This window comes from Podarcis muralis, chromosome 6 (assembly GCF_964188315.1).
Source record: "Podarcis muralis chromosome 6, rPodMur119.hap1.1, whole genome shotgun sequence".
NCBI classification, from domain to species: domain Eukaryota; kingdom Metazoa; phylum Chordata; class Lepidosauria; order Squamata; family Lacertidae; genus Podarcis; species Podarcis muralis.
The window spans coordinates 69,835,881-69,852,410 of record NC_135660.1 but is presented as its reverse complement, the minus strand read 5'-3'; the positions used below and the strand labels follow the sequence as shown (position 1 = coordinate 69,852,410).

The 16,530-nt window shown below is 46.5% G+C and overlaps 1 protein-coding gene across 2 annotated transcripts in view; it reads right to left on the bottom strand.

Moving 5' to 3' along the window:
- Positions 1-381: 381 nt before the first annotated feature.
- SLC29A3 (solute carrier family 29 member 3) overlaps positions 382-16,530 on the bottom strand; it is a 33,015-nt gene continuing 16,866 nt past the window's right edge. For both annotated transcript variants that reach the window (XM_028729546.2, XM_077930517.1), the window contains exons 3-6: positions 15,431-15,513; positions 10,619-10,845; positions 8,904-9,066; positions 382-7,087 (exon numbers count right to left, since the gene is read on the bottom strand). In XM_028729546.2, coding sequence (XP_028585379.2) covers positions 6,412-7,087; positions 8,904-9,066; positions 10,619-10,845; positions 15,431-15,513 — 1,149 coding nt within the window. In that variant the 3' untranslated portion in view covers positions 382-6,411. The remainder of the gene's footprint in view (positions 7,088-8,903; positions 9,067-10,618; positions 10,846-15,430; positions 15,514-16,530) is intronic.

The window sequence follows — 16,530 nt, the reverse complement described above, 5'->3', positions numbered from 1 at the left end:
AAAGGAGTTTCATGGTTAAGTCTCTACTACAGAAAAGGCCCTGTTCTTAGTAGAGACTGCAGGCAGTGGGGTATAGAAATGGCCCTTGTGGTGGGATGGAGTTGCCCTCCCAACACTTGTATTGACACAGATGACCTTGCTAGTGTGGCAGCAGATTGGAGGCAAGGGTTGGGCTTCCTAGGTACATCAGTGGGAGTGCCAGATAAGAGCTGCACAGCAAACCAATCTCACTGCTGCCCTGCCCTGGTATGCTGCAGGGAGGCTGGCTCGACCTCACCACTTGGGCTGCCCCTGGGGATTCCCCTTGGGTGATGCCACCTGAGTATTCTCACCATCTAAGTTTAACTTTAATGCAGACCAGACACCAGAATACACCACCACTTAAAAAAATAATAATTCTCTTTTATTAGTATTACTAAAACGACAAGGTTGTGTTTCGAAAAAATGCTGTTCATTTAGGTTTGACTAGTTCACAAAGAGTGGCTTGCAGTAGAACCCAAAAGACATGATTTACAAGCATAAAGAAAACCTGGGTGTTTCAAGACAGGAAGTGCAAGAGGAAGAGCTAGTGGATTTGGCCTGTGTTGGAACGGGAGTGCCCATCACCTGCCAGGGATTGGGGGCAGGAGCTAAAAAACCCACCAAACACTTTCAAACACACAGAGACATGTATTGGGCTATCTGTTCCAATTAAACATTGCAAAATGTTTCCAAGGTTGTGCAGATGCCAACGCAATCAGCGTTGGACATAGCTGCCTTCTGTGGCAAACTCACAGGACCAGTTTGTTAAATCCAGGAGAGAAAACGATACACGGTCGACACATTTCCAGGGTAAGCCAACAGCTTAAATGATGGTTAGTTTGCACGTAGTCAAACAGAACTGTAGGTCAACCAACCATTTATCTAGTCTTCACCATCTGGAAAGGAAATATTTCTAGTGTTTTAATTTCCTGAAAGTAGTGCAGTCAAGAAGGAGAGTCAAAGCAGCTCTATTTTCAAGGAGACCGGGCAACCACAAATGCTTGTTGCTGGCACTGTCCTCATACACAGGTCTCAATGCAACAGGTTGTAGAGGCAAGTGGTTTTGGCCACTGCTGCGGGCTCAAGAAGAACATTAAACAGGTTTGCAGGCAGTCACATACTTGACAGCCAGTGATAAACTAAACTGTCTCCAAACAGTTAAGGTTGGTGGCTTTTTTGCCTCTTCCAGACCACAAATAACTAGCAGAGTTACACATGGACTGGTGGACTACTAAGAAGAATAAAAGGCTTATGAGCTTGTGACTTGTAAAACTCTGTAAATATTTGCTAGGCTGACGTTAAGAGTAACATCCTTACTGACGGTTGATGTTAAGAGTAAGTACTAGAGACAGTATCTGCTACCTTATGCCACTGCTGCAGGGATCAGGTGATTCACTGAGCATTCATCCTCATCTGTTTGCAGGGAGATCAGACTGACACTGGCTATTTGATGTGCATTCACCCTAGTTTGTTTGCAGGGAGGTTACACAGCATCATGTCATATCCCAAAATTTCCATTGCTTTTTCCTGTCACTTTCCCTACTGCAAAGGGAAGTGGGTCTGTAGGCAAGACCTCCCAATCAACAACAAATATTGCAACCTCGGCTTGCTGGTATGTTACCGAACCCTACCTGAAAACAGTGACAGTGTGGAAGTGCTCATAAGTTCTTTAGCACAGGCTGAATCTGTCAAGGTGCCACATTCAATGGTCCAATTAGATCTGAGCTATGCTCTCCAGGAATGAATGGATGGTCTAGCATTCTACTGTAGCCACACCAGAAATTTGGGGGAGCTGGGAAGGGCAGAGAGAAACTAATGGAGAAAACACAGCTTTGGTCTTGTTTATATATTTCTCCACACACACAAACACACAGCTCATTCCAAAACGGATGAACGTAAGGGTGCCTCCGAACCTTTTATCTGTGCTATTTTCCAAGTGGAAAAGCCAACGGGAAGTGTGAGACTAATCAAAGCCAGTCAGCCTGTGTCATAAATAGATGCAGCAAAGACCCAAGGATTTCCTAATGGAACAAGTATTCACTTACGATTTCCAGAGTTTACACAATGGCATATCACAAACCATAAAAGCTGCAGCCCCTCCATCACATGCCTAGTAAATTTTCTGCTCACATCTGGTTTCATATTTATTTCTAAATCACCTATAAAGCTATACTCTGCGTGCATTACTAGTGATCCCAAGCTAAACACCGAATGCACACTTAGGGTGCTCCATCCTCAGTTACTGCTGTCCATCATGTCAGTTTACTATCTACGGGCTCTCTTCTTTCTTAGATCCAGTAATAAAAACCATCAGGAGGGTGTTTTTTTTTTTTTTTTTGATTTTTTTGTTTTAAAGAACAGCTATCAGATCTCTTAAAACAACAAGAACAACAACTTTCCTGCTCATAACAGATGCCATCAAGCCCACATTCCCACACATGATGTGCGATATGGTCTTTGGTGACGAGGTCAGATTATTTTCCAATTAGCATTCTGTCAAGTGTTAAATAACGGAGCCACAGAGAGCTGCGCTTTTAAGTCCTTCTCTAATTCATCTCCCAGACAGACCTAGCATTTGACAAATCTGCCACATCTTAAGCTGTGCCAGTGGTTCAGTTAGTTGTACAAACCTTGGAATCACACCCCCCTGGGAATCTCTCCGGCGTGACTGACACCCTGTTGTTCTTGTGCAAGCTGAAAGTAATTCTATGGACCTTGCACAGGGGAGGGTCTCGGGCGTGGGGGTGGGACTCACAGTGCTTTAACTACACATACCCACCAGAAAGAGGATGCTGACTTCATTACCAATGTCCTAACATTTAAAAGTTATGCCTGGCACCCTCCTCAGCCCTCTATTTGCTTCCCAGCTCCCTATAAGGAAATCGCTTGAAGGCATCACAACATCTTTTGAGCAGACACATCTTTGCCCCACCCCCATTGCACGTGCAATGAAACAGATGTGTGTGGATTCCTCACGAGGACCAGTACACACACACACACACACAGGGTTGGGGGGGCATGTAAATGTCATGCATGCAAGAAATTCTAAGATGTGAAGAAGCGCGAGACAGTGAAACCCAAAGCAAGTATTTCCCCTGCTTAATGCTTTCATCGGGTGCTTACGAGTTGCATCTTTGCCTGAAAAAATAACCCTCTACAACGGCACACTGCCTGAGTTCAAATGAGTACATACTTTATGATGTTGAGATATTAGACACAATTTTGAAGCCTACTGAATTGTGCAAAATCTCCTTCTAGTCTTCCCTTTTGGCTTACACATAGATTGGTAACTGTAGTTTTGCTTTCTCCCTCTCACAGCTCAATCCTATACATGTCTACTCAAAAGTAAATCCAGATATTTTCAGCAGAGCTTACTCCCAGCAGGCCTGTGCATTCTAGAGGACCACAGCCTGAAGCTAAACCAACCTATGATGACTGTGATTAAGATAAACTTCAAGACATTGAGCCACGTCTGTTCTATTCTATAATGCCTCCCCCCCCCCAAACATTTCCACAAATTTCAGAAGCCTTATTCTTCAAAAGCATCCAGTCCTCTTAGCTAAAGAAACCACGTTCACCAGCATGGGAACATTATTGTGGTATTTAACCACTGGCACCCTGTTGTGCGCTTTGAAGAAAACTTAATAACCATTTGCATTACTACTTTATACAAGTAAAAGTTAGCACTGAATTCAGTTCCAAAAGGTGTAGATCAGGCTTCCTCAAACTCTGCCCTCCAGATGTTTTTGGCCTATAACTCCCATGATCCCTAGCTAGCAGGAGCAGTGGTCAGGGATGATGGGAATTGTAGTATCAGAACATCTGGAGGGCCAAGTTTGAGGAAACCTGGTGTAGATCAAAGATGGGAAAACCTCCTGATGTTGGACTACAACTCCCATCATCCCTCACCACTGGACATGCTAGCTGTGGCTGATGGTATTTGGAGTCCAATGACATTTGGATGGCTACAGGTTCCCTCCCCATCCCTGGTTTACATGGAGCAGGATTAACCTATCAGTCACTGAGAGATCCTACAGAATTACTCAGAGTTCAATGGGACTTACTCCCAGGTAAGAGGGTACAGGATTGCTCTCTCAAGTCAAAGTAAAGGGATGCTGTCACAGCATAAATGACACAGCCAAGACCTTGCTTCTTCACCAGTTGAAATAAAAGCATGGGCTGTAGCGGCACATCACTTTTGTCAGCTGCCATGCCATCCCTCTGTCAAATTTTGTTTGGAGCAATAAACCTGGCAAGCTGCATCTCAAAGGAAAAGGTGCAATGCAAGTGCTAGGATGCCTTTTCTTGTTGAAAGCATTTACTTGGAAACCCTAGTTAGGCTTTTCTTCCTTATTAACCATATGCCACAAACACCTTTCTGCGAGCCAGCGTTTGCCGAGATAATGTAAAGGAAGAATTGGAGAGTGGGAAAGAGGCTGCAACAATCTCCTGCTTGCTAAATACTTCCTCTACAAATGCCTACAGAGGCCATTCGCCTATTCCCTTCCGAGCTTTCTTCCAGTTTCAAAACCTTTCACATGGGGAAAACGGGTTAAACATGGCAGTGGGTTTTGCTAGGTGGGGACATTAGGAGTTGTCATCCTAAACACCTGTAGGCCACCAGGAATTTTTTTTTTTTTTTTTTTTTTTACAAAAGCCAACCAGCCTGGGTAACAAAGGATTATTATTATTATTATTTTCCATAAGCCAACCAGTCTGGGTGGGTAGAACTGTTAAACACCTCTCCCCTACCAGTTTCCTGCCCTTGCATTTACTTTGCAAAATAAGCCTCTTCCATTTCCATTAAAACGGCTGGTTCTGCCCTCAACAAACAAAGCTCGATGATGCAATGTCATCCCCCATCCTCCTCATGACACAAGGAACAATGGCATCCTGGACTAATTCTGCATACTTCAAAGCTTTTGCTAGTGCTCAGAATGTAAGAAGAGCCTGCTGGATCAGGGCAATAGCCCATCTAGTCTAGCACCCTGTTCTCACTGTGGATAAACAGAAAAACCTATGGCACGCCCACAAACAGGAGCCAAGCACAAGAGCAGCACTCTCCCTTCTCGCAGCTTCCAACAACGGTTGTTCAGAAGCCTACTGCCTTCAGCAATGCAGCTAGAATAGAACATAACCATCGTGGCTATTAGTTGCTGGTGGCCTTAACCCATGAATTTTAAGCTTGATTTCCCTGCTTTAAATGGGGATTTCAATAGCAGCCATGATTTGGGTGCATTTTGAGAAGCTGGGATTGAGAGTGCATAATGGCTCTAAGGCCCCAGGCAATTAATAACCACACCTCTACAAATACACTCCGTGACATGAGCAATTCTTACCCTCATTTTGGCTCTCCTGTGCTTTTTAAAGTTCTGGTCCCAGGATGAGGAGTCCTTGCACTCTCGGTTTCTGGATAATCAAGGTTCCTTGGCATTTGCCCTTCACTCTAGGGAGTTGGCTAGAAGCACATGTTGAATGTTGCTTAATGACACCCTCTTTTCACCTGGCATCATTCCATGATTTCCCCTTATTAAAAGCAGCTGCTGAGAATTCTTCCCACCTGGTATGTATATTTGCTACTTGCTCCCATAGCATGAATACAACAGAACCTGCTCAAAAGGCATATTCCCGCCCCCCCCCCCCCCCAAAGAGGGTTTGCATAAGATGCCTCTCAAGAAACATGCAGCAAGTTAACTGCTCCTTCGGAGAGTTTTTCCATAACAATTGCTATTATTATTATTTTAAAAAAATTGTAGATTTCCTGCAATAAAAAAAGTCAAGAGTCCAGCATTTAATTTCCCAGTATCCTTGGCAAAATGTAAGTGGTTCCTTTTCCCATTGATCCTGTAAGGCAAAATATGTACAAATACCAAAAACATTATGAACAAACACACTGTTAAACACGACACAGGAAATGGGGAAAGTCTCAGCGACGCATCGCAAGTGTGTGAATTTGGCCCCTGTATTTTGTGATATGTTGCTAAGCATCTTCCCTGCTGCTACAGTCAAGAGAGTTCGGATCACCTCCTGAAAAACAATGAAATAGTTGCTTTCTGAACATGATTGAAAAAAAATAAAAATAAAATCCTAGTACAGTTGTACCTTGGAAGTCGAACAGAATCGATTCCGGAAGTCTGTTCGACTTCCAAAATGTTCAAAAATCAAAGAGCGGCTTCTGATTGGCTGCAGGAAGCTTCTGCAGCCAATTGGAAGCCGTGAAAGCCCAATCGGACATTCAGCTTCCAAAAATCATTTGAAAACCGGAACACTCACTTCTGGGTTTGCGGCATTCGGGAGCCAACATGTTCGAGAACTAAGCTGTTTGAAAACCAAGGTACAACTGCACCCCAAAGCTCAGGGGATGGACTTGAATCTTTCCCTTGCTTCCTTCTACATGAGGTGGACAGCAAGAACCGAGAAGACGGATCCCAAAGCCAGCCCCAACTGCAAGAACATCATCATCAATACTCCGGCTGCCTCTGACAGCTCTTTTGGTGTGACTTTGGGGCCATACATCATGGCTAATGTATTCAGGTAGCCGTTGCTGAATCCGAGCAACACCGTGAAGACCACCGGATAGGCATCCTGGGTGAAGAAGACCTTCGCGATGTGTTTCCGAGGTTGGAAGTTGCACAGCATGAAGACTGGCACGAAGAAAGTTCTCAGCAGAACCAGAGCCGGCAGCAACTTGCTCTTTGGTCCAGGAGCCTGGATCCAGACGGTGATCTGCCGTCCGCACCAGTCGGCAAAATTGTACAGAAGGAAACTAGTGAGGGGCGTGAAGTACTTGTCCGTCCACAAGCTCCCTGGGACCTTGTCGACAGACTCTATGCTGGATGAGATTGCAGGGAAGATGATGATAGAGATGAAGAAGACGTAGAAGACGCAGAAGCCCAGCACACCCATCTCCTTTAGGATGGATCCCAAGGGAGGGATTCTTCCTCTCTGGTTTCTGTCTGGGGGAAGCAGGCTGGTGTTGCCTGTGGCTGTATCAACATCCTCCAAATAGTCACTAGGCAAGACACATGGTGGCTGCGTGCTGCCCTGTCGCCTTTCCATATAGTACCTGAAATAAGAGAGGCACAGAAAAAAGGCTAGTGTCAGGAAGCCCAACAAAGATGGCAAAACTAGGGACTGAAACGGAAAGGAGATAATCATCAAAGAGGACAACAGTGCCAGAAGCCACGGTTTGTATATGGTTCGATTCTTTGGCAGCAGCTGAAGGATCTCAGGTGGCACAACAAATCTCTGGCTTGCCACTGCTAGTCAGAGAAGACTAATACTTTGTTTGTGTTGTGAGTCATTTATTCAAGGTCCTGTAGCTTGGGGAGTGTATGAATGAGTCAGGAGTGTCTGAGCAGACGCGACAAGAGAGGAGGAGGCTGGTGGACCGTATTCCAATGATCCCTGTTATGGAGCAGCATGGAGTGCTGAGACGGGAGGGCTGGACGTATGGGAGATCTAGACAGCCACAAACCATCTCTTCTACATCAACCCCTTGCCAGCATGGTCAACGGTAAGGGATGATGGGACCCATAGCAGAGCAACATCTGGAGAGCACAACTTTGGCTGCCCCTGCTTTAAAGGCACATCTGCATTCCTATCCCTATCTTGCAGATTTGCGGTGAAGACTCAAGAGATAGTGGCCTGCCAAGCAAGACTAGAGATCTGACAACTTGTCCTCTTAGCCACTACAACACCAGCTGACAGTGAGTCTCTGGGTGGCAACAGCACTACCTCCCTAGCTGTCAGGCGGCTGCCAGCAATTCCCATGACTGGTTGCCCAGGAACATACAAAGGCAAGGAAATGATTACCATCCACTTTTTATTCAGTATTCACAGAGAGGCTTTGGAACCCAGCCTCTTGGATAATGGTGCTGTCCCGAGTGAATCTCCACCCTGCCCCCATCTCTCCCACTTCCTCATTTGTCATCCCTAGGGGTGCTGACAAGTGCCCTCTACCTTTGAGCTCTTTGCTCTTCTACATTCAAGGCTTGCCGGGTTCGGGAAAGGGGGGTCTGGAATGCTTTCTAAAGACAGTGTGTCTGTCATCTGTCGCCCCCCAGTGTTTCCTCTATCTCTTCCCCCTCTCCCATTATTTCCCAACTTTCCCCCTCATCTGCCTGAGCTGTGACCTCCCATAAACCCCTCTTCCTCTTCTCTGGAAGAGTCAGGCTGGGGAGGCAGTCTCCACCATTCCTTCTCTGCCCAGTCCCTGATAAAAGCAGAGGAAGGGAGGCGATATAGACAGGAGCAATTCTGCACAGGTCAGATAAGAATCCACATAAAGCTCCTCACCAAGTATCTTGCATCATAGGAGACTACCTCTAAGGCAACAGCGGCCTTAATTGGTACCAGGAAATTAGCAGGCAATGGCTCACAAGCTTGTTATTTTCAACCTACAGCTAGAAAACACATTGGGACTGGCCTGCGTCACTTAAGCGAGAGCTACGAACCATAGTGATTTCAAGAAGTCTCGTAGCAACAGCGTGAATGCTAGATTCAGAAGCAGGCTGATACAGCTTGCTGGCCCCCGGGGTTTTAGGGTTAGAAGCCACAGTCACCAGGACTATCTAAGTGGTTCATAGCTTCTCAAGCAACCATGTTTGTGTGTGTGTGTGCGTGTGTGTGTGTGTGCGTGTGTGTGTGTGTGTGTCTGAGTGCACAGTGGTAAATCCCACAGTTCCTGTCTGGTTTTCTCTTTAATCAAATCAGGAAGTTCAGCTGGAGAGAGCAAACAGGGGAAAAGAGTCAGCACATTTTCCACTTAGGGCAGAAGGGGACCTCCACAAAAAGGCAGGAAGCATCGAGAGGAAGCTGTTTTGGAACTCAGCCATTAAGGCACACGCTGCGTGGCAACCTGATGGTCCAAGGGGATTTACCTGGAATACTCCAGCTTGGGAAGGATCAAGTACATCCCAATACAAAGAATAACGAAGAGGTCTGCTGTCAGGAAGTAGGCCAAAGCACTGTCTGTAACATCAGGTGCTGCTGCCAGATCCACCACCAATGCCACGGCGCTCACTGTTCCTCCCATGGCCTGACCTACATGGCGAGGAAAGAGGGCGAGGAAGGAGAACAAAAGTCAACGAACTGTGAAATAAGCCCTGGCCTATCCTGGGTCTGCTAGAGCCAGACACTTGCAGTAGGGAGTGGCTCTGAATCAGACAAGCTGGAAGTGGGGAAAGCGACAAAAGCAGTAATTAGGGAAGTTCGCAGTTCAGCTGCATTTGCTCTGCAGTGTTATCTAGCCAGAGATCCTGCGATTTTGGTTTGTTCTGCTCACAACGGATTCACCTTTGGCCACTTGTGTCCTTGCTCTTGTGGGGTTTTTTTTCTTCATCCCAAGACCCTCTTCTCACATGCATGCCTTGGATTAACAATGGTAACATCCCATTGTGAGGTTTGGGAAGAGTTAGCTTTTGTTTCGCAGCAAAACCACACAGAGAGACACACAAGTGTTGAAGGATTTCTGCATTTGAGCAATGACACTCTTGCAAGAATCGTCAGATTCCCTTCCCCCCACCAAAAAAACCCCCCATTTATGTCAAGATGGCTTCACGTAATTGTTTTTTTCACACACAAAAAAGCAAGTAAACCAACAGGGAAATGTCACCAAGAGACTCTCATCTGGCATGCTTAAAAACTACCCCAGTTTCCAAAAGGGCTAAGCTTAAATTGTTTTGACTGAGACTGGATGAAAAATGTACGGGCACAATTCCACCCCGACTTGCAATTCTGCGAAATAGCGTTTCTGTGGTCTGGTGGGTAAAGCCTTTTGGCCTCCTGGTTTTGTTGCCAAATTGTTTCTTTTATGCAGGCATAGTGTGGCTTTCTTGATCTGCACTAAAAATAAAGATATGCTCCAGTACTCTGCAAATACTGGGAGGTTTCCAACAGGGGGTCTGGTGAAAGTCTGCACAGTGGGTCAACCCCCCTAATAACATTCTTTGCTACGGCCTAGAAAAAAAAAGAAAACCTGAAACCTCTGTATTGATTTTAGCATCTCTCTTCCCACCTCGTCTCTCTCAAAGCACATTTCCAGTGTTATCAACGTCTGCTAAACCTCGAGGGGCCTCATCATTCATAGCTGCAAACTTGGAACTCATCAGTTATGGAAATGAATGCTAATGCTGAATATGAAATGAGACAATGCAAAGTTTCATATTTTTTTCCCTGAGATATAAACAAACACAGAGCTGAATGCAGATGTTTTCTTTTCGTACGAAAAGTTAACTCCGTTTTCCCAAACTGAAATACTGCAAGGCTGGACCTCTGAGGAAGAAATAAAAACCAAGGAAAGCGGGCGGAGGGGTGAAAATCCACATAAACCAGAGAGTCAGCTTGCTTAATCTGCTGAGCTTCCTTCGGAACTTCCGTCCGACAACACTGTGCGGTTCTCTATTTTCGAAAAGTCATCTTCTGTTAACTTCGTTCAGAGTGAATGCATCGTCATGGGACTAGGCGCTGCCAAAACCTCAAGCCTAAAAGACAAGCACATGCATCCTGCCCACAAAGAAAATTAAAAGCAAATGGAGAAGCCCTGTCTCATGAACTACAGTTTGCAGCCAGGGGCATCACAGGGAGGAGACTTAACCTGAAATCAGCGCTTGGGAATTCCGCATGGGAAAGCTTCCCGTCAGGCCGAAGACGCTGCTGCTGAAGATGGTGGCAGCACTGCTGGAGACAACCACGCAGACGATGGTGATGACAAAGAAACCCGAAGTCCAGGTGGAGGTGTCCACTTTCACCAGCACCGTGATCACCACCAAGGCAGCCAGCATGGTGACCAGGGAGGAGAGAATGCGCACGCTGACGGAGACCCTGGAGGAGAAAGGCAAGCGGGGTTATAGCATGCGGCTTCTGTGCAAGAAGAGCCCCCTGCTCTTTTCCTTCTCTCCTCCTGACTGGGTGTTGCACAGCAGCACCAAACAGAAGGACACACGAGGTACAGGAGATGTCCCAAGAAATGAGGAGGTGGGGAAAGGCAGAGGGAAGGGGAGGCACGTTGCACAAATCGAGACAGAATACCAGTGGCAGAGGCAGGAACCGAGGAGCCCCGTTCTGGCTTCTCACAGCTGGGTGTGCAATGGCGCCGTCTCCCCTAAGAGCCAAGTGCTCAGCCTAAACGCATCAATTTGTGCAGAAACCTACATTAAGAGGCAAATATGCCAGTTAGCATTGAGATGTTACAATGAAAGGGCACGTTGAGCAGGTTCACCAAGGGAAAACAGGGCTTTTGAGATCTTTCCTACATCCAAAATCAAAACGAGGCCAAGGTCATACCTGAATAAGACTGCTAATCTGTCCCCCCACATCTATCTGCTATAAACAAATGGGCCCTGTGTTTAACACTAAGCCTTCCAGCTCTTTTCCGGCTGAAAGTGCCACAAGAGGTGACTTGCCTTTGCACCCAAGCCAAGAGAAGCAGCAGGCATGACGCTACCCTTCTCACATCACTGTTGCTGCTGGTGGTGGATGGGGGCAGTGACAGCAGAAGCACAGGACTGGCTCCTCTGTGCCCCAACCTCACCCTGCCCCATTGCCACACCATCCAGGTATGCAGCAAGAACTCTGGTGCTGGGGCCCTCTCCTTAAAAGGGCCATTTTATAGTTCACACAGAGAAAAGCCCAGGTTTGCTAGTAATTGCACACTCATTGGGGGGCTTCAGCCAACCACAATTCCATGGGGAGCATACCTAGACAATGCGCATGTTCACATTTCAAAGAGTACTCTTCAGCATCACCCTTAAAAAGATAATGTGTGATATGCTTCACTCCACCTGTTGCCTATCAGTTTGCATTTTCCCCATGTGAATCTGAAGAGGCTTCTTCGTAGAATTGAGATTCTTCATAGAATTCTTTATAGAACTGTAGAGTTGGAAGGGACCCCATGGATCATCTAGTCAAACCCCCTGCAATGTAGGAGCTTGCAGCTGTCCCATACAGGGATTGAACCGGCAACCCTGGCGTTATCAGCACCACACTCTAACCAAGGTGTGGTGTAAAGTTAGAGTGTAAAGTATTTTTTTAAAAAAAACAGGCAGGGCCTGCCTCTTAAACAGGGCTGCAGCACAGGGTGAAATGGACCAGTAGCTTTGTTTCTGGGATAGACTTTGGCTTTTATTTACCTTAATTATGGAGCATCTTATTATTACAGCGCCTGAATGCAGTCTTTTTGTGCAGGAAATTCAACATTCTGTCTCACGACAAATGGAAACTTCCTTATTTTCCACACTGCTTTGTCGAGTTGAAAAGAGTTGCCTGTATTTCTCTCTGGCTGACTCCAAATCTGATACTCTCTTTAATCGGCGTTTAGTTGCAAAAGGGGGAAAACATGGCATTTCCTCCAAACCTCCCACAATGCTTTGCTACAAGCACTGTCCACCAGCCGCCTAGTTATGCCTCCTGTTCGTAAGGAAGGCTCCTGATACGAGAGCCCTGGGGAATTCTCCAATGACTTTAAGGAAGCCAGGTAACTAGAGAGATGAACCAGAGTATGTGCTGCTGCTCTCAACTAAAGTTGCAGAGATGGCTGAACCACTTACAAAGAACTTAAGGCAAAAATGGGTGGGTGAGGAGGGGCTTGGAACAATAAGCATCCACCCCCCCCCCACCATTTATACCAAAGTTACAGATTCTACTTTTCTCGCATCAGTCTTTTCTTGATCTACTGTCTCTATAAACCCTGCCAAGTTGGAAATGCCCAACAGAAATCACAACAGCAACAGGCAGCAATAACAGGAATGAAGCCTGCCTGGGGAATACTGCAGCCTGGGGAATAGCAATCGCATGCTTATCACTACAAGATAATTAGCTGCCTGAACAGGGAGGTTACTTATTATAGACACTGAAGACTTGACTGGCTCCCTTTCAGCAGAGAGGGCAGGGAAGGAGAAGAAAAAAAAGGCAGAAAATGACCATGATTCTAGCAGCGGATGGGCATTCTATTTCTCTTTTAGGGATAAGAGACTGCAGTTCAAACATCCTCTTGTGATAGACATCCTCCTTTTAAGAGGCTCCAGATGGGATACGCTTCATGCCACGTCACTGAACAAGTTAGAGATGTTGTCTGCCTGGCTCAGGGACTCCCTGAGAAATGCAACCTGTTTGCATGCAACAGTTCCAGAAAGACACAATAAGGAAGCAGAATAGATTGGGCAAACAGAAGCACCACTTCTTGCACACTGAACATGCTAGTTTCTTCCTCGCTCTCTTCTCCCCCCCCCAAAAAAAAATGTCACCTTCACCCACACAGTCAGGAAATCCATTTCAAAAGCATCATCATATTTTAGCCACGAGAGCAGATGCCCTTAACAAGGGTGGAGCACAGAGTAGTCATAAGTTACTCTCTGGAGGCAACTGAACTCCAGGGAACCGATTTGCTCAGGAGTTTCCATAAATGCAAGCCAGCCTCATGTGTATTTATGATGCCGAAAACTTAGCATAATAAAACACTTATTGATTATGGATGTGCCACTCAGCAGAATCAACAATGTGCCAAAGATAAATGAATGCTACATTTAAAATGTAATGCATTAAGCACATAATGGCTTTTGCGAAATGGTTTTCCAACCTGGAGAATATTTAAGAAGAGGAGGAGGAGCAGGCGTTCCTATCTCTGGGTGCCCTTCCTTTTTTGCCTTCTGCTTCTTTCCACTTCCAAGGCATAATTTGGAAAACAACTACCGTCGCCACCCGTGTTTTCTCTATTCTGCAATAAAACAGCAGTAGCAATGCAGAACATTTGGGCATTAACATTCAGAGAGCTCCATTTAAGCAAACGAGGGCTTTCTCCACTGGAAGATTCTGGAGAACAAGTCTCAGACGTACAGCAGGTGCATTGCGCGGCCACCCCTGGGATTTTCAGGTGGCTTTCCACAGTTTCATTGCTGGAGTGCGCAAAGAATAAGGAAGATGAAAAAGCATCGGCATCCCTAGAACATCACAGGCACAGAAACTACAGCTCCTGCTCGGCAGGGAGCTGAGGAGCTCCAGCACTGGAGTCCTAGTGCAAAGATTTTGACCCAGGAGGTGGGGAGAACTACACAGTGTTGTTTCTCCAGTTCTCTTGGCAGGGGGTGGTGGATATGAAAGAGGAATATCCCTCTGTGCCAGACCAAACCCTGGCCTCTGTTTACTAGACACAAGAAAGTCCACATGCAAGAGAAATAGGCCTGATGTAGAAAAAAGGAATCACAGGAAGTGGTCCCTCGAGGGAATGCAATGAGCGAGATGCAAGCTTCTAGGCTATGTGAGAATTTGAGGTTTTAAGTTTGAATAGAAGGGCAAAAGCCTTGAAACTTTATGTGCAAACCTCTGTCTGTCTGTGTGTCTGTCGCTCTAGCTCTCTTCCACACCCACACCTGTGAACAGATGCTGAATAGACTGTACTGCATTGGTGTCCAAACATTTTTCAAAGAGGGCCAGATGTGATGAAGCGAAGGGCTGTGAGGGCAGACCAAGGGGCCGACCAAGGTTGTTAACCTTTTCTTAGGACTGAAGTTGTTGAGCTTTTTTTAGGATTTTACCCCAGGAAAAAAGCTGCCACAGGGGCCAAATGGATGTTGGACATGCCTGCTGTACTGCGATTGTCTCATCCTGGGATAGCTTGGCTGTCTGCAATATCCTGATTTAGTGGCAGGGGGAGCTTTTAATTACTGTATTTTTTGCTCTATAAGACTCACTTTTTCCCTCCTACAAAGTAAGGGGAAATGTGTGTGCGTCTTATGGAGCGAATGCAGGCTGCGCAGCTATCCCAGAAGCCAGAACAGCAAGAGGGATTGCTGCTTTCACTGTGCAGCGATCCCTCTTGCCTTTCTGGCTTCTGAGATTCAGAATATTTTTTTTCTTGTTTTCCTCCTCCAAAAACTAGGTGCGTCTTGTGGTCTGGTGCATCTTATAGAGCGAAAAATACGGTGCCTATCAGTGTGTAGTTAAAGTGTAATACGTGGCAATGGTCAGCTGTACGAGCTCATTGCTTGGATGCTGATCTGCCCATTGAATACAATCTCAAGCTGCTAAACGTTTATCTTCCCTTCCCCTTGAATGCCGCTACCCTGGCTCTTCTTCTCTTCCTACATTAGGCTACAGGCACATCTGTTCAGGATGAAGTGGCAGACTTGGAAGTCTGCTAGCCTCCCGCAACTGGCATCGCCTGAACAATTTCGGATACTGCCTGCCATCGTCATGGGACTAAATTACAAGATGTGACCGCTCTGAGAAGCTTCTCTACTTCTCAGGGTTTTCTGCCTAAACCGATTTGCCCATCAAGCATTTCTTAGCTTGACTTGTAGCCCACTGCTGTGCTAACGCTGCAGCCTCGGGGGTGGGGGGTGGAGGGAGAGGTGGTGTGGCCAGGATTGCACAGAGGGGAGGAAATGGCCATGCCTAATGCAGTTGCACTTACTTGTTGACTAGCAGGAAGTTCCCAATCAAGCACAGCACAGAAGGCACAGTGGAAGCCATGGAAATGTAGCTTTCAAAGAAGTCCTAAGGAAGGGAGGAAAAGTGTGTCAAAGAGGGTTGCAAAAACTATGCTTCAGAAAGAACAAAAAGACATGACACGGCTTGTCCCTGAGTCTCCCTGTCACAAGTCGCAGGCACAGCAGCCCAAGGTCACGGCTTCGCAGCGCCCTGAAGCTTGCAGGGCTGCAGACTTTGCAAAGCGATTAACCCCACACCACTCCATTTGTTTAGCCAAGGAGCATGTCTGCTATTGGGAACCTCAAGACACCCCTTGCTGCATTACTGGCCACTCCACAGTGTGAATCACATTGTGACCTTTTTCTTAGTTCTCATTAAGGAAGGTTAAAAACACAAGAGGAGGGGAGGGGCTCCTCCTCCTTTTTCTTCTATGAATTGTGCCAGCAGTCAAGATACACAATGTGAACCCTTTAATCTCCACATGGGGGAAAATTCTCCGCCACAGAAGGCCTGTAATTTAAGACGAAGCCTTTTGCCTGCAATAAGAAATGGCTGTCCCATGTGAGGGCAAATGTGGCATTTTTTACGCAAGAGATTTCATGGGAGAACAAGAAATGAAATGAGGCAGTGGGGACAGGAGTCAATGTTACTTGGAATCTCTGTGTTCATTCAGAAGATGCAAAGTTTTAGCACTTAGGAAGGTAGGTTGTAAACCATGTGGGCAAATGCCTACAGAAATCCCATAGTATCTTGCCTGCCTGCCCTGCATCCACACTTGTGCCTCTGTTAGTAATTTGTGGCATGCTAAATTGCTGTTTAGGGGATGCGGGTGGCGCTGTGGGTTAAACCACAGAGCCTAGGGCTTGCCGATCAGAAGGTCGGCGGTTCGAATCCCCGCGACGGGGTGAGCTCCCGTTGTTCGGTCCCAGCTCCTGCCAACCTAGCAGTTCGAAATCACATCAAAGTGCAAGTAGATAAATAGGTACCACTCCAGTGGGAAGGTAAACGGCGTTTCCATGCGCTGCTCTGGTTCGCCAGATGTGGCTTAGTCATGCTGGCCACATGACCCGGAAGCTGTACGCT